General features: G+C 38.3%; 1 protein-coding gene across 1 annotated transcript in view; it reads left to right on the forward strand.

Annotated features, from left to right (window-relative positions):
- The window catches only part of MALRD1 (MAM and LDL receptor class A domain containing 1), a 759,741-nt gene that overhangs the window by 154,634 nt on the left and 581,652 nt on the right, over window positions 1-23,455 (forward strand). The window contains exons 17-20 of the mRNA XM_029955581.1: window positions 10,382-10,534; window positions 10,946-11,051; window positions 11,514-11,881; window positions 15,268-15,680. Coding sequence (XP_029811441.1) covers window positions 10,382-10,534; window positions 10,946-11,051; window positions 11,514-11,881; window positions 15,268-15,680 — 1,040 coding nt within the window. The remainder of the gene's footprint in view (window positions 1-10,381; window positions 10,535-10,945; window positions 11,052-11,513; window positions 11,882-15,267; window positions 15,681-23,455) is intronic.

Consider the following 23,455-nt stretch of genomic DNA (forward strand, 5'->3'; position numbering starts at 1 on the left):
GGGGGCACTGGTGGGGAGAAGCACTGGGTGTTATATGGAAACTAATTTGACAATAAACTATTATAAAAATATATAATAATGTGAAAAAATTAAAACCAGCTAGAAACAAAATGTATAAAACCCTGTCATAGATCAACCATTAGAGTTTTTTAAATAGAAGCCATGGAAACCAAAAGAAAATGGGATAGTGTTTTGAAAACAACTTATAGTCACTCCTAAGCACACTAGTTTTCTATTTTTCTGTAACAAACTACTAGAAACATAGTGATTTAAACCCACAGTCATTTATTTGTCTATAGTTCTGCAGGTTAGAAATCACGGACAGGATGACTTGGTTCTCTGTTTTGGGTCTCCCAAGGCTGCAGTTGAAATGTTGCGCAGGTTGGCTCTTACCTAGAGGCTGTGGGGGAAAATCTGCTTTCTGTCTCATTCATGTTATTGAAAAAATTCAATTTCTTGTAGGACTGAGATCTTTATTTTTCTCACCAGTTGTTGGATGGGGCCTTTTTCATCTCCATAACGTTGTCTGTATTTCTCCCCCCTTCATCTTTCAACCAGCAACACATGACACTTACACTTCCAATCTTTCTGAATTCTGTGATCATTTGTTGAAAAATGCTCTCTTCTAAAGGCGGTATTGATTAGGTCGGGCTCACCCAGATATCTTCACATATCTTAGGGTCAACCGATTAGTAACCTAAGTTATGCTGGCAAGACGCCTTGGTCATGTAACGTGACTTAATAAAGTTATAGCAGCAGGGGTTTGAGATCATGAGGGCTGTGTTATAGTTCTTTTCACTATAGTTTAATTTCTGGTCCCCATGATTCCTCTCAAATGCAAAATGCATTTACCATTTCTCAGGATTTCCAAGGACCTCACCCCATCAAAGCCACAAAAAGGGTCTAAATGCTCAATGAAACGTAGTCAGTTTGGAAGTCTAGAAAGCATCACTTAAGTACACTTAAGTATCTACTTGGATTTAGATCTGATACAGCTCCTGGGCACCATTCCTGTATCTGCTGAGCTGCAAAATTAAAGATGTAAGTAAGCAGTTTGCATCCAACATCTTTCACAGGCAGTCATAAGACAGGCATGAGGATGACACCTGACATTTTATTTCAAAAAGGAGAGGGAGAGAATGGAAGGTCGACAAGGCACTGGTTCAAAGCAGTTTTGAAATTTCACCTGAGAACATTTTAGCTACAGTTCTTTGGTTTGGTTGCAAGATCTGGGTTCTTGCTTCTGTGTCTAGACTACTGGTTTGACCCTCTGAATCATTTTTCCTTCTCTTTCATGAAAGGTAAAGGTAACACACACACACACACACACACACACACACACGCATAAAATACTTATGCACAAATATATATTAATTGAATATAGTGTGTGTTGAGAAATGTGAAAGGTCTGACATTTCACCCTTCTTTTTTTAAAATTTTTTTTAACATTTTATTTATTTTTGATAGAGAGAGAGACAGAGCATGAGAGGTGGAGGGGCAGAGAGAGAAGGAGACACAGAATCTGAAGCAGGCTCCAGGCTCTGAGCTGTCAGCACAGAGCCTGATGCGGGGCTCAAACCCACAAACGTGAGATCTGACCTGAGCTGAAGTCGGAGGCTTAACCGACTGAGCCACCCAGGCGCCCCGACACTTCACCCTTCTTATAAGTTACCCAGCCATAGTTTCATGGATGCTGGCAGAATAGGTGAGACTCCTAGGTCAGAGACAAAGGGTGTAGTACTAATCGTAATAATTCAGCATAAGCATCATGTTTGCCTTGGTTCCTCTTGCTCCCTGAGGTCCAGGGGCAACACCGAGGGGCCTAGGTGGATGTACATATAAACTGAGTTTCACATCATGGCTAAGAAAGCCCGAGTTTATGGAACCCAAATCTTTTATGGTGCAGTTCAAGCAAATGTGGCTAATCTTTATTTTAGGGGAAGACATTTTCTTTATTGTATTATTCAAGATAATAATATGTCCTCTATTAGAGGCAGAGTCACTGTCTCTATTTTTCATGATGGTCTTCTATTTAAATATCCTCAAAAGGATGGCATGGAACAAAGGGGTAGTTAATGGCTCAGCTTATAAGACATGCAGAAACATAAGAGACCCATGGTGAATTATGTCCCAAGGGTATATCTGTTGGTCAGATACAGGAGACCCTTAAAACCACGTGCAGAATAATGTAATTATTCATTTCATTTGCATTAATTTTGAATGCCAAATGTTATTGTTATTTATGCATTGCTTCTTTAAACTATTTCAATACTTCTGTTTGTTTATATAGATAGCTTTTTTATTTCATGGTACTTTTGTAAATATTTCCTTACTATTTTATATTTTAAATAGCTAATGAATATTAACTAATGATGAAGTCTACAGTTCAATAATTTTAACAGCATCATAACTCTGAACATATAACCATTTGAATGCATGAAAAAGCCTGAAATGCAAAGGAATACTATTAGTATAGAACATGTTCCAAAATAGTCTAGATAGTATGAATGCATTTGAAGTTTATAGTAACCCCAGCTTAGTCAAATAAAGTACAACCTCATGAACTTAAGCCAGTGTACTGGAATACTCAATTAACTTTTGTCCTCCTTCATGCAGCTTTCAGGAGGGTCATGAAATCTAGAGAGAGAAAAAAGACCTAAACAAGGAGAATTAATCTAACGGACTTACAGTTATTACAGGCATGCCTCAGAGATGTTTTGGGTGCAGTTCTACACCACTGCAGTAAAGCAAGTATTGCAATAAAGCAAATCAAAATAACACTTTGATTTTCCAGTGCATATAAAAGTTGTGTTGATACTATACCATAGCCTGTTATGTGTGCAGTAGCGTTATGTCTAAGATAACAATATCCACATCTTAATTAAAAAAATGTTTTATTGCTAAAAAAAATTGCTATCTTCTGAGGCTTCAAGGAATCTGTCTTCTGGTAGAAGGTCTTGCCTTTGTTGTTGATGCTGATCATGTGGTAGTTGCTGAAGGTTGGGGTGGCTGTGACAATTTGTTAAAATAAGACAGCAGTGAAATTTTTTGCATTAATTGGCTCTTCCTTTCACGAACAGTTTCTCTGTAGCATGTGATGCTGTTTGATAGCATTTTACATGCAGGAGAGCCTCTTCCAGAATTGGAATCAGTCCTCTCGACCCTGCTGCTGCTTTATCACCTAAGTTTGTGTAATAGTCAAAATCCTTTGTTGTCATTTCAGCAATGCTCACAGCATCTTCCATGAGTCAGACTAGGTTACATCTCAAGAAACCATTTTCTTTCCTCATCCGTAAGAAGCAACTACTCATCTGTTAAAGTTTCATCATGAGATTGCAGCAATTCAATCCCATCTTCAGGCTCTGGTTCTAACTCTAGCTCCCTACTGTTTCCGCCCCATCTGCAGTCACTCCCTCCACTCAAGTCTTGAACCCCTTAAAGCCATCCATGAGGACTGGAATCAACTTTCAAACTCCTGTTTATGTTGATATTTTGGTCTCTTCTCATGAATCATGAATGTTTGTAATGGCATCTAGCATGGTCAGTCTTTTCTAGAAGGCTTTCAATTTATTTTGCCCAGATCCATCGGAGGAGTCATTATCTATGGCAGCTCTAGCTTTATGAAATCTATTTCTTAAATAATCAGCCTTGAAAGTTTAAATGACTGCTTTGTCCACGGGCTGCAGAATGGGTGTTGGATTAGCAGGCATGAAAATAACACTCATCTCATTATACGTGCCCATCAGAACCCTGGGATGACCAGGGGCATTGTCACGGAGCAGCCATATTTGGAATGGAATCTTTTTTTTCCAAGCAGTAGGTTCAACAGTGGGCTTCAAATATTCAGGAAAGCATGTCACAAATAGTTGTAGGGTCATCTGGGCTTTGTAGTTCTATTTATAGAGCATGGGAAGAGTAGATTTAGCATAGTTCATAAGGACACTAGGATTTTCAGAATGGTAAGTGAGCATGGCCTTCCACATAAAGTCACCAGCTGCCTAAGCCCCTGACTAGAGAGTCAGCCTGTTCTTGAAGCTTTAAAGTCAGGCAAAGAAGGACAGATACCATATGTTTGCACTTATAGGTCTAACAGGAGAACAGGAGAAACCTAATGGAGGACCGGGGGAGGGGAAGAGGGAAAGAGAGTTGGGGAGAGAGAGGGATGCAAAACCTGAGAGACTATTGAATACTGAATACTGAAAATGAACTGAGGGTTGAAGGCGGGGTGGGGGTGGGGTGGGGTGGGCGGGGAATGAGGGGTGGTGATGGAGGAGGGCACTTGTGGGGAAGAGCACTGGGTGTTGTATGGAAACTAATTTGACAATAAACTATTAAAAACAAAATAAAGTAAAAAAAAATAAATAAAGTCAAGCATTGACTTCTCCTTTCTAGCTATGAAAGTCCAGAAGCATCTTCTACTATAAGGCTGTTTCATTTACACTGAAAATCCATTGTTTATTTAATTAATTTTTTTAGTGTATTTGTTTTGAGAGAGTGAGAGTGAGTGTGGGGAGGGGCAGAGAGAGGGGGAGAATCTCAAGCAGGCCACGCGTTGTTGGTGAAGAGCCCAATGTGTGGCTCCATCTCACGAATCCTGCTCTCATAACCTGGGCTGAAATTGAGAGTTGGAAGCTTAACTGACTAAGCCACCCAGGTGCCCCAGAAAGTCCCCTGTTCAGTGTAGCTAGCTTCATTAATTAGGACATCTTCTGGCTAACCTGCTGCAGGTTCTACATCAGCACCTTTTGCTTCACCTCAAACTTTTATATTATGTAAATGGCTACTTTCCTTCAACCTCATGAACCAACCTCTCCCAGCCTTCATAGAATTGAAGAGAGTTAGGACCTTGGTCTGGATGAAGCTGTGGCTTAAGGGAATGTTGTGGCCGGTTTGACCTGTCTTGACCAAACTTCCTCCACATCGGCAATAACGCTGCGTCACTTTCTTACCATTTGTGTGTTCACTGGAAGCACTTTTAATTTCCTTTAAGAACTTCTTTGCATTCACACCTTGGTTAACTGTTTGGCTTAAACGGCCTAACTTTTTTGCCTGTCTCAGCTTTTGACGTCTTCCTCAGTAAGTTTAATCATTTCTAACTTCTGACCTAATGTAAGAGATGTATGGCTCTTCCTCTTACTTGTACACTTAGAGGCCATTGCAGGGTTATTAATTGGCCTCATTTCAATATTTTGTGTCTCAGGCAATGGGGAGGCCCAAAGAGTGGGGGAGAGATGGGGGAATCGCCAGTCGGTGGGGCAGCCACCAAAGATAACTGATTATAGATCAGCATAACAAATATAATGATAATTGTTAAGTTTGAAATACTGTGAGTATTACTAGAATATACAACAGAGACATGAAGTGAGCAAACGCTGTTGGAAAAATGGATCCGATGGACTTGATCACTGTAGGGTTGCCATAAGCCTTCAGTTTGTTAGAAAAATGCATTATTTGGAAGGTATAATAAAACAACATATGCCTTTTTTACTATGTAGTTGAAAGTCTACTTCCAGAGTGTGTCCTGTGATTATACATGTTCAGATTTCATATGATCTTCCATTAGAAACATATACCACAGTGCATGCCTGTAATAGTGCTAAAATTGTTAGCTATCATTATTATTATTACTTTTTTTTAACTACAAGAAGCAGTATAATTTTTTAAAAACACAGGCTTTGATATACAGTCTGGGTTGGAATTGTGTCTGTAATAATGAGCACAGAGAAATTATATGTTATTTCTCTTTCAACCTTGTATTTCTCATCTAAAATGGGGAAAATAATATTCTCTGTATTTTGTGAGACTTATATGAGATGTGACACTTGCAGTAAATGGATGTCTCTCACACTGCAGTTACGTCTTTCCTGGTTTAGATCTCTCTGTACACCACAGTTTGGACTTCAGCTTGGGCTTCAGGTTTACGTTTTATAATTACCACCTACAGGTTTAGCCATTTTCCCTTTTCCCCCTAAAATCTGAGAGTCTTTTGTTGATGTGGCTAAAACCAGAAGGTGTTTAGGGTTCACTATGTGATGTATCAGAACATATTTTGTACTAAAAATTTTTGTTTTGTTTTTCTTTGTAGTACTTCCATTAACTTATTAGTTAATTATTAAGAAGGTTTCTTTTTTCCCAGAGCAGTTTTAGAGTCACAGAAAAAGTACAGAGTTTTCCTGTATACCTCCCACCCCTCCGACGTGTGCACAGCCTCTCAGACTATCAACATTTCCTACCAGAGTGGGGGCATCTGTTACAACTGAGGGACCCACACTGACGCAACATAATTACTCAAAGCCCATAAGTTGTATCAGGGTTCACACTAGGTGTTGTACATTCTGTGGAGTTGGAAGAATAGTCACATCTATTTGTCAGCATGGTATCACACAAATATTTTCACTGCCGTAAAACTACTCTGTGTTCCACCTAGTCAGCCCTCCCCTCACCTCCAACTTCTGATGACCACTATTCCTTTTACTGTCTTCACCGTTTGCCTTTTGAAAAATGTCATATAGTTTATTTATTTTGAGGTGGGAGGGGCAGAGAGAGAGAGAGAGAGAGCGAGAGAGAGAGAGAAAGAGAAAGAGAATTCCAAGCAGGCTCCATGCTGTCAGCACAGAGCCTGACACAGGGCTCAATTTCACCAATGTTGAGATCATGACTTGAGTCAAAATCAAGAGTTGGATGCTCAACTGACTGAGCCACCCAGGTGCCCCTCAGAATGTCATATAGTTGAAAGCCTACCACATGACCACATGGAACCTTTTCAGATTGGCTTCTTTCCTTAGAAATATGCATTTAAGGTTCTTTCATGTCTTTTTATGGCTTGATAGCTCACTTTTTATTTTTTAATACTTTTTTAATGTTTATTTTTTGAGAGCAAAAGAATGGGACAAAGCACAATCAGGGGAGAGGCAGAGAAGAGGGAGACACAGAATCTGAAGCAGGCTCCATCCAGGGTCTGAGCTGTCAGCACAGAGCCCCACACAGGGATTGAACCTATGAACTGTGAGATCATGACCTGAGCTGAAGTTAGACATTTAACAGACTGAGCCACTCAGGTACCCTGCTAGCTCATTTTTTAGTGCTGAATAATATTCCACTGTCTGGATGTATGACAGTGTATTTATCCATTCACCTACTCAGGGACATTTCTGTTGCTTCCAGATTTTAGCAATTAGGAATAAAGCTGGGGGGGGGGCAGGAAGGAATACTGCTGCTGTAAATATCCATATGAAGGTTTTTGTGTGGACATAAGTCTTCAGCTCCTTTGGGTAAATATCAAGGAGCACTCTCCTATAAATTTTTAAGTCCTTGTATGAAACCGAAATTATCCGTTCAGATGCTTTGTACCTTTCAAGTTTATTTCTTACAGATGACTCCTTTTAGGGATAATCCCAAACCATCAAAGAAGTTCTAACAGTGATTCTGATATGAAACAGACTGATTTTGCATTTCATTTCCCCTCTGAAGGTTCTTTACCTCCTACATAAGTTTATCTTCCTCCGTCTCAGTGAAAAGTTCTCAATAGGACAGTGGTAGTTTAGGGTGATGGACCTGTGTGTCACCAAATATCCCCGAGCACCCTTTCCTCAGGGGCAGCTCCTATAATTATATTTAAATAACTAATAGAGGCAACAAAGGAATTTTACTCAAAATAATTTAAAGCTGCTTTAGAGTCTCTAGCTTTGTTACTCACAGCCATAGAAATAGACAAATAATTTTTAGAAACTTTATGTCAACAGGTATCGCTTATGAACCTACCATCCCCTAGAACAAAGATGTTACACAGTAAACCCTGAGGTAGTGGTAATTGTGCAAATTATGGTGTTTCTGATGATGACAATAATTGAAAAAGTTGATAATGATGCTCCAAAATAGTGAACAGTCCTTGAACCTCAATTATTAAGACGTAGCCAGGATATTCTATTTCTAAGACAGAAAAAGACACCCATGGGGCACCTGGGTGGCACCATCAGTTGAACGTCCAACATCAGCTCAGGTCGTGATCTTGAGGCTCATGAGTTCAAGCCCCACATCAGGCTTGCTGCTTTCATTGGGGAGTCTGATTCATTTCCTCCATCCCCTCTGCTCTCTGCCCCTCTTCCACTTGTGCTCTCTTTCAAATATAAAGACATTAGAAAAGAAAAAGACGTATGTAACTTTCAAAAGCTGTCCTAATAAAGTATATATTTGATTAACAGCTAACAGATCAATTTCAAATGATTATTACATCTCTGATAAATGGAGGTGAGATTTTTAAGTGTGTGTATAAATTTAAATATTTAGGAAGAAAGCATATTACATAGGCATAATCTGTTAAAAATTGTTGTCTTTGATGGGCCTTATCTAAGAGAACTAGCAAATTGCTATAATGGTTTGTAAAATTTTACTGTCATTAGAATATTCATTTATTTCTACATCAGTATTTCTCTGGATAGGAGTTTATAAGGCTCCCTTTCCAGGAAATGATGTGGAATAGCTATTATGCAGCAATCACTTGTTTCTTTCTATATTTGCATAACAAGAACTCCTGGATCCTTTTTTTTTTTTTTTTTTGGATGGTCTGAAATAGGAATCAAAGGCATTGCTTTCCAAGGAATTAAATGGGAATATTTGAATACTGAACATCGAAATTGGCAACATACTTTGAAAGCACTGGAATCTTTGTGTATTTACAGGTTATTTATTTATTGTGTACTTACAGAGATGGCTTTTAAAAATACAAAGTCTTAAATATTCTTAGCATTTATCCCCAACTTGTCATAATTGTCATGATTACTTTTTGCTCTTGAACAGCATTTAATTTTGTTTCACCACAGATTTCTAAACTTTACTTGGGAGATCTTCATTCTAAATATAGCAGTAACTGGTTGAGTTTTCGGATTCCTAATATAATGAAATGGAATTATTCCTTGCTTATTAAAGTTGCTGCAATAATTTAAAATATTTATTTTTAAAGGTATTTATTTTTATACATTCTCCTTGACTTTTGGTCACATTTTGGGTTAGGAAACCTGATAGAAAGCAGGTGTGTTTTTGAAATCAGATATTTTACAGAAACTTAAATAATATTTATATATAGTATTTATAAGTTTATAATATTTTATGTTTATAATATTACAACTCACCTTCCTCCCTGTGTATATATAGCATTTTGAAAAATTGAAAATGATTTATCATTAGGTTAAGATTCCCTTGTGATTTTGAATTTTATAATCTCATTGAGTGATTTACTTTTTACTTTTATTCCCTAAGCTTACTGCTTTCTTTCTTCCTAAGTCTTTCTACAAAGGCACATCTTTGCAGTGTATTTTTCTGTCCTTGGATAAAAATAACCAATGGCTAGGGATTCCAGTGCAAAATCATCAAACCTCATTTTGCATTGCGATGTATAGTAATATCTGAATGTTCACACTGAATGAACCCAGATTATGTGTTTTGGGTTTATCTTTTTTCCAGTCTCACAACAATGAACAGTTATTGTCAATAGTTGCAGAAAGAATATTAGATTTGGAGTGAAAATATTTGGATTTCAGTCCATCTTACATCTTCCTAACTGTATGACCTTGGTTCAGTTAATAACTTTACTAAACTTTCCTTTTTTCTTCTTTAAAACAACTACAACAATAACACTTTCCTTATTGAGCTATTGTGAAAGTTGGATCTATATAAAGCACTTGGTTCAGGGTCTATGACATAAAGTATCTGCTAAATATCAGCTATAATTTGATACTATTATTATAACTTCCCAGTCCTCCTTTTTCATTTTTTCTTATGACTTTGTGGAAATTAACTGTTTCTTACATATTTATCTGAAAAGAGGGTCAAATTATTCTGCCCTGCACAAATTACATAATGCATACAATGCTTTGGAAAATATTAAGCTCTACAAAATTGCTGGTGAACATTATATAATAATCTGCTGCTAGTGAACATTATGTAATAATATGGGTTTCTCAAACAGTAAAGATTTTTAGAAATAGCTACTTTTCCTGTTTTAGTGTAAAATAATCTATAGGAACAATTAAATATTCCAGGTAATGAAATAGCAGCAGAGAAATAACATGAGTATCAGAATAAATTAGGCAGACCTTGGCAAATCTATAATCAATATGGCTGAATAAGCTGTTTGCTTGAAAAAAATATTTGGAAAAAATTTAGTTTCTTAAATTGGTAATTCTGCTTCATCAATTTCCAGTAGGAAAAGAACAACTCTGTTGTGTTTTATTATTTTAGATCAGAGAGGATCCTGTTTTTCTTCAAATGTGTCCATTAATGTACTTAGAAAAGTACAACAAGGTGATCTCAGTTGATCTCTGTCCTTTCTAAACTATATGAATACTTCGGAGAGCCACCCTAAAAGTCCCATTATGTTCCTCAGGTTCCAAATGTGACTTTGAAGCAAATAGCTGTGGTTGGTTTGAAGCAATTAGTGGTGACCATTTTGACTGGATGTGGAACTCTAGAAGTAACCTTTCAGCTGAGTTTGAAAAACAGGCTCCACCTTGGGATCATACTCACAACACAGCTGAAGGTAAGACACAAGGAGAGGTTCTTAGTTATCACTTCCATTCACCCTTGGTCAGGTCTGAGAAGAGAAAGAGACATTTAAAGTTCCATGTTACTACAATAGATAGTATGACATTTGAATATTCGCTATTATGCTTATGTTGTCAATATGAAATGACTCCTTTATGGGTGGTGAGGAGGGAGTATAGTTCTAGTTTTGGCTGAGTTTGCTGAAATAATTAACTTTTGCAGACATTTTCACCTAGGTGTTGGTACTAGTTTAGTATTTATAAGAGTAAAGTTGACTCACAATCACTGCTACTAATTTTTATTGTATAGTCTTTGTTTCGGTGAGATGTAGAACTCAGTGTAGGGTTAAAAGGCAGGTGTCTCAACTCAGTTGGCTGACTTATGATATGTATTTGTATCTCAATAGGGCATTTTATGTTCATTCTGAAGAAAAGCAGAAGCTTGTCACAAGTTGCTAAACTCCAGAGCCCAACTTTCAGCCAGGCGGGACCTGGATGCACACTTTCCTTCTGGTAAATACTAAAATCTGTGGTCAACTACACTAGCAGCCCAGGGACTGCAGGCATACTCCTGAACTCAGTGGAGCTTAGGATTCGCCCTGGGTTTGGCTTTTAAAATAGCTATTGGATTTGATTTATACAGTTGGCATTTTACTTAGGAGTCTATTATCCATATTTGTTGTGTTCTTCCTTTAGATGAAAGGGACTCTTTGCCTCCAACAATGGATTGTAATAGGGTTAACACTGCTTCCCCTGTTCTGGACTGACCTCCTTGAGACAGGCTCCCAGGGTCCTGCAAGCCAGACAAGGCACCTCAGCAGACAAGAGCAGCCACAGTTACTGCAAGAAATAAAGGCGTCCATTATGACAGTTAATTATTATTAATAGACTGTTGACCCACTGGAAGAGTCTGTAAGTTAAACACTAGGTGGATCCCACAAGTCATTTCCAAGTCTTGTGTTTGCTCGTTTCCAGGTTTTACAACTACGGCCTGTCCGTGGGAGCAGCCGAGCTACAGCTCCATGTGGAAAATTCCAGCGAGCCTACGGTACTCTGGAGAGTATTATATAACCAGGGCAACCAGTGGTCCCAGGCCACTGTTCAGCTTGGACGCCTTACCCAGCCCTTCCATTTGTCACTAGATAAAGTCAGTCTCGGCATTTATGATGGGGTCTCAGCTATCGATGATATCAGATTTGAAAATTGTACTCTTCCCCTTGCCGTGGAGAGCTGTGAAGAGCCAGGTTTTTTCTGGTGTCGACACACCAAGGCTTGCATTGAGAAGCTTCTGCTATGTGATCTGGTGGACGACTGTGGTGATCGCACTGATGAGGTCAACTGTGGTAAGTTTCATTTATTTATTTACTTAGTTTTGGTCCTTCTTATTTTGATACTGATGATCTTGATCAGGTCACTGTTTTCTAGCCAATCAAAGCAAAGACACTATAAACGTTTCACAGTTGATGACTGTTCAGTTAATTGGGCTACCAGTATTTGTTATGCACACTTTAAAATCCATACTAGAGATACGGCGATGAAACACAAGTCCTGAGTCTCAGACCTCATGGAGCTTAGTAATTAGCTGAGGAGATCTATATTGTTCAAAAATTTAAAAATTAAATACAAAATGGCAGCCTAGGTAGGAGTCACAGAGACGCTCTGACTTTTTATAATGTATTGAATTTTTGTTGAGGTGATGACTTAGCTGAGATCTGAAAAGTGGTAAGTCCAAGCATAGATGCAAAAGCCCTGATATGTGACTGACTGCATGGCAGGTGGAGGCCAGCCAGGGTGGGTGGAGCCAAGAGGTCTAGGGGAGACAGAGGGCAGCGTAAGGACGAGATGTAGGGGAGGCCCAATTTGCAGATCTTCGCAGTTCATATTAGGGAGGTTTTTCTTCATTTGAAATTTTTTAGTAAGGAAGGTAATATAATAACATTGGCCTCTTAAAACATGTCATTGTGAATACAATGCGAGGAGCAGATTGGAGGAGAGAGGTTTCAGGAGACGCATCAGGAGGCCATTGCAGTAGTCCACTAAAGAGGTGGTGGGCAGCCTGAATCACAGCGATAGTGATGGTGACAGAGGGACTGATGTGTGGGGAGATACTTAGGAGGGACATTTAGTGATGTTTTGGCTATAGGGAGCAGAGGGTGGGGTCTGAAAGATAAGTCCTGACTTTCTGGTTTAAATTAACCAAAAAGTTTATGGTATCTGATGATTTGTATATGGTTCTACAGTTGAATAAACCTAGCTCCAGGTATAGCGCACCCAGTACACTTGATCCTGAAAATGCATTAATTTTCAGAAGCTCATAATTGTTTTTTTTAATTTCAAAAATCAGTCAGAAAGAGAGTTGCAGCTTTCCTTGTCTAGAAATAGCAACAGTTCTTAAAATTCAAGCGATTTGCCTATTAAATTGTGAGGCTAATTATAAACGAAAGTGAAGCCGTAATATGCTCGGTGCATCATAGGAAACACTGCATCAAGAAATTTCCGTATAAATTATTATAGAGAGTATTGCATATATGTGATTTTTGATATAGGTGGGTTGAAGTCAGAATTACCAGGCGTCTCATTACACAACTAAGACCTTGAGTGGATGTAAATAAAGTTGATAATTTAGACAATGGCTCACATAAGAGGCGTTACTTGTCATCAAGACAATTTTTTTTTTGCACATGTTGAAAGCTTTTTCATCTTTTTCAAGCCCTCCAAATCCCAGTCCTCCAAGAAAATGTTGATCTGTTGCTACACAAAAGCAAATTATCCTTCCACCTACACATTATTAACTTAGTAGAATGGAATTATGGCAGGTACAAGTGTAATAGCAAAATACTTTCTGTGACTAAATATTAACAAAAGGAAATAGTAGTGGCATTAGACCATCAGTTTCTCCCACAGCTCTCCATGTAGACATTATTACACAGAATGCGTTAGACATCCGGAAATTGCTGTTGTGTTTCTTACAGTTTCCTATGTTTAGAGACATAGCCTCTTATTTAAAGGTGGAGCTACATGTATTCCCCTCTGAAATAAAGACGGAGCACACAGTCCGTGTGAAGACAGGCAGTAACGAAATCCTCCGGCTTCAGTGCCAGTTTTCTGTCAAATAACTTAGCAGCCTGACATTCTCCTTCTGCTCCACTGCCAAAGACTGACACCTGGAGAGTACGCGGTGGGTCCCCAGTTCACGTCACAGCTGGGCTTGATTAGTCACAAGTGAGGAAATATCAAAGGAGAGCTCATCTCCCATTTGACATTTACTCACTTCGTTCCCTTCATTAGGTCTAAGCCCCTGCTCTGTGGTTTTCAAAGACGGATGATTTGTTCTTGCCTGGCTGCCTTTACCCACGTATGCTTATATTTATTGTTTCAGCATATTTATTCACCTTCGGCGCCAAGTGCATTTACGGAGATGAATAGTTAAAAGATAGCTGACATTTATTTTTTTATTAGTTTATGTAAATTAAGGTAAAATGTAGAACTACTCGTTAATTCTAAATCCTGGTTTTTTCCCTCCCTAATTAATGCCAGATGTACATTCTATTGCATTAATTCTAAACCAATCCTTGGTGTCAACAAAATGCTCACATCTGAAAAATGAATTCCTCTATTATTGTAGAAATTAAGGTAGGTTATCTAGTTGATGAGGGACAAGTCACTTCTTCCTAAGTGCTTTGAATTCTTCTAGTGACTGAAAGGAGTTTAGAGGTTAAAACCTCCAGCTCAAAGGTGCTATAATCCAGCGAGAAGGGAAGACAGCCTCCTGGGACACACAGCCAAGACCCCCAGGCACACAGCGCAGCAGGAAGCATGGGTAGGGAAGGAGAGAGCGGTGCGCATGCCAAGAGGGAGGCTATGAACAGGAAGTTAATTTGGGAAAGGTGAAGCTTGAAAGAGGAATTTCGGTTTAAGTTTAAATGAGTATCTAGGAAAGGATTTTGAAAACAGAAGGAAAATGATAAACTACTGCAGAAGAGAGGTCATTCTGGATTGATGCGATACTGGGGCAAGAGGGAGCCAGAAAGGAGAGTTTTTCAGCTTGGGGTCTGGAAAACACTGGCATGAGAATCACCTTGGGTGCTTATTAACATATGGATTCCTGGGCTTACCCCCAGGTCTGACAAACGCGTGTTTGTACAGGACTCCACCGTGGAGTAAGCAATTATTCTATGCACCTCAGGTGATTCTGAAAGATTGAGACCTATGAAAATATGTCAGTTCTCAGTTCCGCATGTGAGAATCACCAACGAAGATGATGAAGTAGTATCCTGATGTCCACATGCACTATTTGTACCAATCAAGCCAACATCTCTGGAGATGAATCCTGGGCTTTAGCGTCTTTTGTTTTGTTTTGATTTTTCATGTTCACGGGCGATTGAAACATTCCGCTAAGGTTGAAAGCAGCTGAACCAGAAGTTCATGGCATTGGGTCAGCTGTGGCGTCGTGACCATTTGCATAGAGTTACAGAGCTAGAAATGGTGGCGGGATGGGCATAAAAGGCATTTGGAAAACAATGGCTGAAGTGATACCTCCATCAGTCTGTAAAATATGATCATTTCATTTAAGACCAGGATGTATTCACTTTTTAAAAACTTTAATGCTGCACTTAAGAAAACAATTAAAATGGTTAACCTTGCCAGGAGCAAAATATCAACTGGTATTTTTCATCATAGTTATTTCTGTCCTTAATTATGTTTTGCCCTTATTTAATGCCAATTTCAGTACCTGAGCTACAGTGTGACTTCGAAAGTGGAATTTGCAACTGGGAACAAGATACAGAAGATGACTTTGATTGGACCAGGAAGCAGGGTCCAACCCCAACACTTAATACAGGGCCGATGAAGGATAATACTTTGGGCACAGCTGAAGGGCACTATGTCTACATAGAATCTTCCGAGCCACAGGTTTTCCAGAACAGAGCCGCTTTGCTCAGCCCTGTCCTTAATGCCACTGACGCAGACGGCTGCACCTTCCGCTTCTATTACCACATGTTTGGGAAGCACATTTACAGGCTGGCCATCTACCAGCGCATCTGGAGCAACACAAGAGGACAGCTGCTGTGGCAGATATTTGGGAACCAAGGCAACAGATGGATAAGGAAACACCTCAACGTTTCCAGCAGGAGGCCTTTTCAGGTATGGATAATGGATTTTGTAATAGGTATTTAAAATGCATCAGGATGTCTAAGGAATATGAAAGATTGCTGTGTTCTTGAATTGAAAGCGAGTGGAATTTGATCAAAGTTACTTCGCTATGCATTTACCATTCAATTAAGGGTGTGCCAAAGTTTGTTAAGTCGCTTTCCTCCTTGACTACCCCCAATAATGTGTGATTACAGTTTCTGAAAGTGGACACGTGGCACGGAAACAGCTAGCTGCAGGTCCTTCTCTGACTTTAAGTAATTTTTTCCACTGAAATAAAAAATCCGAGGGAAAAGGGATTTTGCACAGATTCTGGTATTCTGCCAAAAGTTCACATTCTTGAATCTGTTATTTTGAATATTTCATTTGACTTTTTTCCACGTTTCATAGGTAAGCAACAAAAATTCAAGAAGAGTGTGTGCTTTGTCGGAAAATCACATAGCCAGTCTGGGGCAAAGCCAGAGTTTAGTCTAGGTCTCCTTACTCCCAGTGGAATATTCTTTATTCTGATTCTCACCTGCCTTCTCCTACCTAAAAGGAAACCTTGGAGTGGCACGTTTAAATGCGTATGTGGCTTTTACCGTCTTTGTGAAGGAATTTAGCATCCATTATCCATCTCTTTTGATTCCCTCAGCAATTCCCTGAAGTGGGTAAGTCAGAGATCCTTTTTGTCAGTTTTACAGATACGAAGGAAAAAAAAAACCTCAAAGAGGTTGTTATTTATATATATCCAGCCAAATAGATGCTGAGCAGCAGAACGGGGACTTGGACTGGAACCCACAATTTCCAGTTAATTCACATTCATTCCCTTTGTAATATACAGCCTGTCACATGGAGGAGGGTTGAATATTCTTTTTCCCCTTTCTCAAGCAGATCTACTTAAAATATACAGGGAGAGGCTTCTTACCTATCCAGGCTAAACTTTTTTTTCCTTTTTTACATGTACTAAATTTCTTTGTTACCCTAGTTTAAAGCTCTGTCCCTATTTTTAAATTTTTAACATCACTTTATTTTTGAGAGAGAAAGATAGAATGTGAGCAGGGGAGGAACAGAGAGAGAGGGAGACACAGAATCCGAAGGCGGCTCCAGGCTCTGAGCTGTCAGCACAGAGCCAGACGCAGGGCTCAAACCTATTAACTGTGAGATCATGACCTGGGCTGAAGTCGCATGCTCAACAGACTGAGCCGCCTAGGTGCCCTGAGCACTGTCTCTGTTTAAATGTCTTGAATTAATGGTTTTATAGCCAAGAACTTAGCTCCAGTTCACCCAGGAGGGCATGGCAGATTGCATGGCTCACTAGAGAACACACCGAGATTGGTGATTTGTCCGGATAGACATAAGCTGTAATCATGGGTACGAATCCACCACATGTAGAGTGTTAGCTTGCTGTTCAGCCATAATGGTAAGATGCATGTAGTCATATGACGTGAAACTGAAGGAAGGTTCTCTGACTTTTATTTAATAATGGCTCATCCATTGCAAATTAATACTTCATATTTAATCAGAAGAATTGTAATTTGGGTCAAACTGGCATTCAGCGGATAAACTCTCCTTATGCTATGTACTCAAGAATTGGTTGCCGGGAGAAAATCACTTGGCAAGGGGGCTGCTTCAGATTCAGATGAACATGGAACTTCCTAAGGAATCCTCTGGTTATGAATCTGAAACACAGAGATTGAGGTTTGAGACTCATTATGGATTATACATGGAGTGCTCTGTTTGATTTTATGCCACGGTTCTTCTCGGCTTTTTATTATTTTCAATGACATTCAGGCATGAAAAGGCGAAATCAAATTGTGCATGTTTTGTAGATTAATTATCCAAAAGAGTAAAAATTGGGTCTAATTTAAGTAGCCACATATTTTTCCTTTTAAAAAAAAATTTTAAATGTCTATTTATTTTTGAGAGAGAGAGAGACAGACAGAGTGAGAGAGCGGGAGCAGCAGAGAGAGAGGCAGACACAGAATCTGAAGCAGGCTCAAGACTCTGAGCTGTCAGTACAGAGCCTGATCTGGGGCTCAAACTCATGAACTGCAAAATCATGACCTGAACCAAAGTCTGATGCTTAATCAACTGAGCCACCCAGGTGCCCCTTTCATAGTGTTCTTTATTGAATGAGTATACATAGTTGTTCCATGAGCAGGAATAACCAGGATTTTAGTTTACTCTGATATTGTGCATGAAATCACCTACTATCAATCCAGCAGAAAACAGGTGCTCATCTAATGTTTGTTTAAAAGAAAACTTCAAGGAGTTTCAAGGATCTATGTATGTAGAGTTGACACACACACTATTGTATTAGTTTCAGGCAAACAACATAGTGATTCAACAAGACTGTATACTATGTTCAGCACGAGTGTAGCTACCAACTGTCCTAACTTACTGCTATTACAATATAATTAACTCTATTCTTCAGGTTGTGAATTCATTCCTATCACTTCCTCATTCAATAACTAGAAGCCTGTATCTCCTACTCACCTTCAACCGTTTTGCCCAACACCCTCCCTCTGACAATCACCAGTTAGTAGTCTGTGTTTATAGGTCTGATTCTGCTTTTTGTTTATTTATTAATTATTTAAAAAATTTCCACTTAGTGGAATTATAAAGTTTTTGCCTGATGTATTTCACTTGGAATAATTCCCCCAAAATGAATCCATATTGTCTCCATTGGCACATCACATCCTTTCTATGGCTATATAATATTTCATTGTGTGTATATGTGTGTGTATGAGTGTGTATTCCCACTTTTTATCCATTTGTCTATTGATGGATACTTAGTTTGCTTCCATATCTTGACCATCTTTTGAAATTAGTGTTATTGTGGTTTTTGGGTAAATACTAATGGCATTATTGGATCATATGGTATTTCTTTTTTCTTAAATTTTTTTGAGCAACTCCATACTGATTTCCACAGTGGCTGCTCCAGTCTGAATTCCCACCAACAGTGCACGAGGGTTCATTTTTCTCCACATCCTCACTAAAACTTTTTATTTTGTGTGTTTTGGTTTTAGCCATTATGACAGCTGTATAGTATTTTCTCATTGTGATTTTAATTTGCATTTACATAGTGATTAGTGATGTTGAGCGTCTTTTCATGTGTTTGGTGGCCATCTGTATGTCTTTGGAGGAATGTTTGTATATGTCATCTTCCCATTTTTAAATTGATTTGTTCGTCTTTTTTGGTATTGAGTTGTATAAATTCCTTATATATTTTGGATAGTAACCTCTTATTGCATGTAGCATTTGTAAATATCTTCTCCCGTTCAGTAATTGTCTTTTTGTTTTCTTGATGGTAAACCTTGCTGCGTAAAAGCCATTTATTTTGATGTAGTCCCAATAGTTTATTTTTTATTTTGTTTCCTTGCCTCAGGAGATATATTTATTTATTTTTTCTTTTTTTCTTTTTTTTCCATAATATTTTATTATCAAATTGTTTTCCATACAACACCCAGTGCTCTTCCCCTTAAGTGCCCTCCACCATCACCACCACCTCTTTTCCCCCCTCTCCCTTCCCCCTCAACCCTCAGTTCATTCTCAGCATTCAATAGTCTTTCAAGTTTTGCATCCCTCTCTCTCCCCAACTCTCTCTCCCTCCTCCGCTCCCCCTGGTTCTCCATTAGGTCTCTCTTGTTTTCTCAGGAGATATATTTAAAAACATACTGTTATGGCTGATGTCAGAGAAATTACTGGCTGTGCTCTCTCTTAGCATTTTTATGGCTTCAGGTCTCACATTTAAGTCTTTAATCTATTTTGAGTTTGTGTGTGGTGTGAGAAAGTGGTCAAGGTTCATTCTCTTTCATGTAGCTATCCAGTTTTCCTAGCACCATTTTTGAAGAGACTTTTTTTCATATTGTATATTCTTGCCTCCTTATTCACAGGTTACTTGCCCATAATTTCATGTTTATTCCTGACCTCTTTCTTCTTTTACATTTATCTATATGTTTATTTCTCTAGCAGTACCATACTGATCTGATTACTACAGCTTTGTAGTGTAGTGTATTTTGAAATCTGGGATTGTGATACCTGTAGCTTTTATTCTTTCTCAAGAGTGCATTGGCTATTCTGAGTCTTTTGTGGCTCCATACAAATTTCAGTATATTTATGCTAGTTCTGTGAAAAATGGTTTTGCATTTTCATAGGGATTGCATTAAATCTGTGAGATAACATTTTAACAATAAAATTTCTCCAGTCCATGAACATGAAATATCTTTTTTTTTTTTGTAGGGGTCATCTTCACTTCCTTTTATCAGTGTTTTATAGTTTTCAGAGTACAGACCTTTCACCTCTTTGGTATTTATTCCTTTTGGTACAATTTTAAATAGTGCTGTTTCTTAAATTTCTCTTTCTGCTACTTCATTTATAGTGTAAAGAAACTCTACCAATTTCTGGGTATTGATTTTGTATTCTGCAACTTTACTGAATTCATTTATTGCTTCTAGTAGTTTTTTGGTAGTGTTTTCAGGATTTTCATATCACCTGCAAATAGAGTAAGTTTTACTTCATCTTTACCAATATTGGTTCCCATCATTTATTTTTCTTGTCTGATTACTGTAGGTAGGACTCCCAGTACTATCTTGAATAAAATGAAGAGTGGACATCCTTATCTTGCACCTAATCCTAGAGGAAAATCTCTGTCTTTCCCTATTAAAAATGACGTTAGCTGTGGGTTTTTTCATGTATGTCCTTTATTATGTTGAAGTATGTTCCCTCAAAACCTACTTCGTTGAGGATTTCCCTCATGAATGGGTATTGTTCTTTGTCAATTTCTTTTTCTACATCTATTGAAATGATCATGTGGTCTTTATCGTTTCTCTTATTAATGCGATGTATCACACTGATTGATTTGTGGATATTGAACCACCCTTGCATCCCAGGAATAAATTCCACTTGATCATGATAAATTATTTATATTTATTGATGTGAGAATAATGAACCACAGTCACATCCGTGGAATAAAATCCACTTAATTGTGGAGAATTATTTGTTTAATATATTGTTGGATTCAGTTTGCTAATTTCATGTAAATTCATCAATGATTCTGACCTGTAGTTATTTTTTGTTGTTGTTGTTATTGTTTTGTCTTTATCTGGCTTGGCTTCATAGAATGAATTTGCAACCTTTCCTTCCTCTTTTAATTTTTGGAAAAGTTTGAGAAGTATATTAGCGGTTTGGTAGAACTCACCTGGGAAACCGCATGGTCCTAGACTCTGGTTTGTTGGGAGTTGATTATTGATTCAATCTCATTGCTGGTAATTGGTCTATTCAGATTTACATATTTCTTCCTGAATCAGTTTTGGGAGGTTATGTGTTTTTAAAAACTTATCATGGAGGCTCCTGGGTGGCTCAGTCGGTTAAGCCTCCGACTTCGGCTCAGGTCAGATCTCACGTTTGTGGGTTCGAGCCCCACATCAGGCTCTCTGCTGACAGCTAGCTCAGAGCCTGGAGCCTGCTTCCAGGTCTGTGTCTCCTTCTCTCTCTGGCCCTCCCCCTCTCATGCTCTGTCTCTCTCTGTATCAAAAATGAATAAAACATTTAAAAAAATTTTTTTAAACTTATCATGTTTTGTAGCTTATCCATTTTGTTGGCATATAAATATTTGTAATATACTCTTATAATACCTTTTGTTTTTTATGATGTCAGTTGTTATTTCTCCTCTTTCATTTCCTATTTGAGTCCTCTTCTTTAGGGGGGTGAATCTGGTTGAATGTTTATTAATTTTATTGACCTTTTCAAAGAACTTGCTCCTGGTTTCATCGATCTGTTCAATTTTTTTGGTTGTTTTCCTATTTCATTTATTTCTGGTCTTTACTGTTTCCTTCGTTCTCCTTGTTTTGGATTTGTTTGTTCTTTTTCTAGCTCTTTGCGGTGTAAGGTTAGGTTGTTTAGTTGAGATTTTTCTTGCTTCTTGAGGTAGACCTGCATTGCTATAAACTTCCCTGTTAGAACCACTTTTGCTGCATCACAAAGATTTTGGACTGCTGTGTTTTCACTTTTATTTGTCTCCATGTATTTTTAAATTTATTTCTTTGATTTCTTTTGTTGGACCAAGAAATTGTTAGTAGCATTTTATTTAACTTCCATGTATTTGTGTCCTCTCGAGATTTTTTCTTGCTATTTCTAGTTTCATAGCTTTGTGGTCAGAAAAGATGCATGGTATGACTGTCTTTCTGAATCTGTTGATTCTTGTTTTATGGCCTAACAGGTGATCTTTTTTGGAGAATGTTCCATGTGCATTTTAGAAGGATGTATATTCCACTGTTTATATGTTCTAAATGTATCTGTTAGATCCTTCTTGTCCCTGTGCCATTCAAAGCCAATATTTCCTTCCTGATTTTGTCTTTTGATGATCTGTCCATTTATGTAAATTGATTGTTAAAGTCCCAATGTTGTATTACTATTGATTACTTCCGTTATGTTTGTTATTCTGCTTTATGTCATTGGTTTCGCCCATGTTGGGCGCATAAATATTTACAATTATTTTGTCTTCTTTGATTGTCTCCTCTATTATGATATAGTGTCCTTTATCTCCTGTTATAGTCTTTGTTTTAAAGTTTTTTTCATCCAATGTCAGCATTGCTTCCCAGCTTTCTTTTCAGTTCCATTGCATGATAAAAGTTCTTCCATCTCCTCACTTTCAGCCAGCACATTTTTTGGGGGGTCTGAAATATGTCTCCTGTAGGCAGAATATAGATTGGTTTTGCTTGTTATCTATTCCATCACCCTAGATCTTTTAATTGGAGCATTTAGTCCATCTGCGTTTGAAGTAATTATTTGCATTTTTAATGTTGTGTATATATATTTTTTCATATAGTTTATTGTCAAGTTGGTTTCCATATAACACCCAGTGCTCTTTCCCACAAGTGCCCTCCTCCATGACCATCACCGCTCTTCCCCTTTCACCCTCCCCCTTCAGCTCTCAGTTCATTTTCAGTATTCAAGAGTCTCTTGTGATTTGCCTCCCTCCCTCTCCCTAACTCCTTTTCCCCCTTCTACTCCCCATGGTCCTCTGTTAGGTTTCTCCTGTTAGACCTATGAGTGAAAACATATGGTATCTGTCTTTTTCTGCCTTATTTCACTTAGCATAATACTCTGGAGTTCCATCCCCATTGCTAGAAATGGCCAGATTTCATTCTTTCTCATTGCCATGTAGTATTCCATTGTATATATAAACCACATCTTCTTGATTCATTCTTCAGTTGATGGACATTTAGACTCTGTCCATGATTTGGCTATCATTGACAGTGCCATTATGAACATTGGGGTACATGTGCTCCTATGCATCAGCACTTCTGTATCCCTTGGGTAAATGCCAGCAGTGCTATTGCTGGGTCATAAGGGAGTTCTATGGATAGTTTTTTGGGGAACCTCCACACTGTTTTCCAGAGCAGCTGCACCAGTTTACATTCCCACCAACAGTGTAGGAGGGTGCCTGTCTCTCCACACCCTCGCAGCATCTATAGTCTCTTGATTGGTTCATTTTAGCCACTCTGACTGGCGTGAGGTGGTATCTCAGTGTGGTTTTGATTTGTATTTCCCTGATGATGAGTGATGCTGTGCATTGTTTATGTGTCTGTTGGCCATCTGGATGTCCTCTTTGGAGAAGTGTCTGTTCATGTCTTCTGCCCATTTCTTCATTGGAACTTATTTTATCATTGCTTTTGTATTCACCATTACTTTCTTCTCTTGCTATTCTCTCAGGGATTCCTGGCTTTCATTAGTAATGTGCTTAGATTTCTTTGTCCTTATTATTTCCATATCAATTACTATTT

The sequence above is a fragment of the Suricata suricatta genome, chromosome 10 (assembly GCF_006229205.1).
Source record: "Suricata suricatta isolate VVHF042 chromosome 10, meerkat_22Aug2017_6uvM2_HiC, whole genome shotgun sequence".
Taxonomy (NCBI): domain Eukaryota; kingdom Metazoa; phylum Chordata; class Mammalia; order Carnivora; family Herpestidae; genus Suricata; species Suricata suricatta.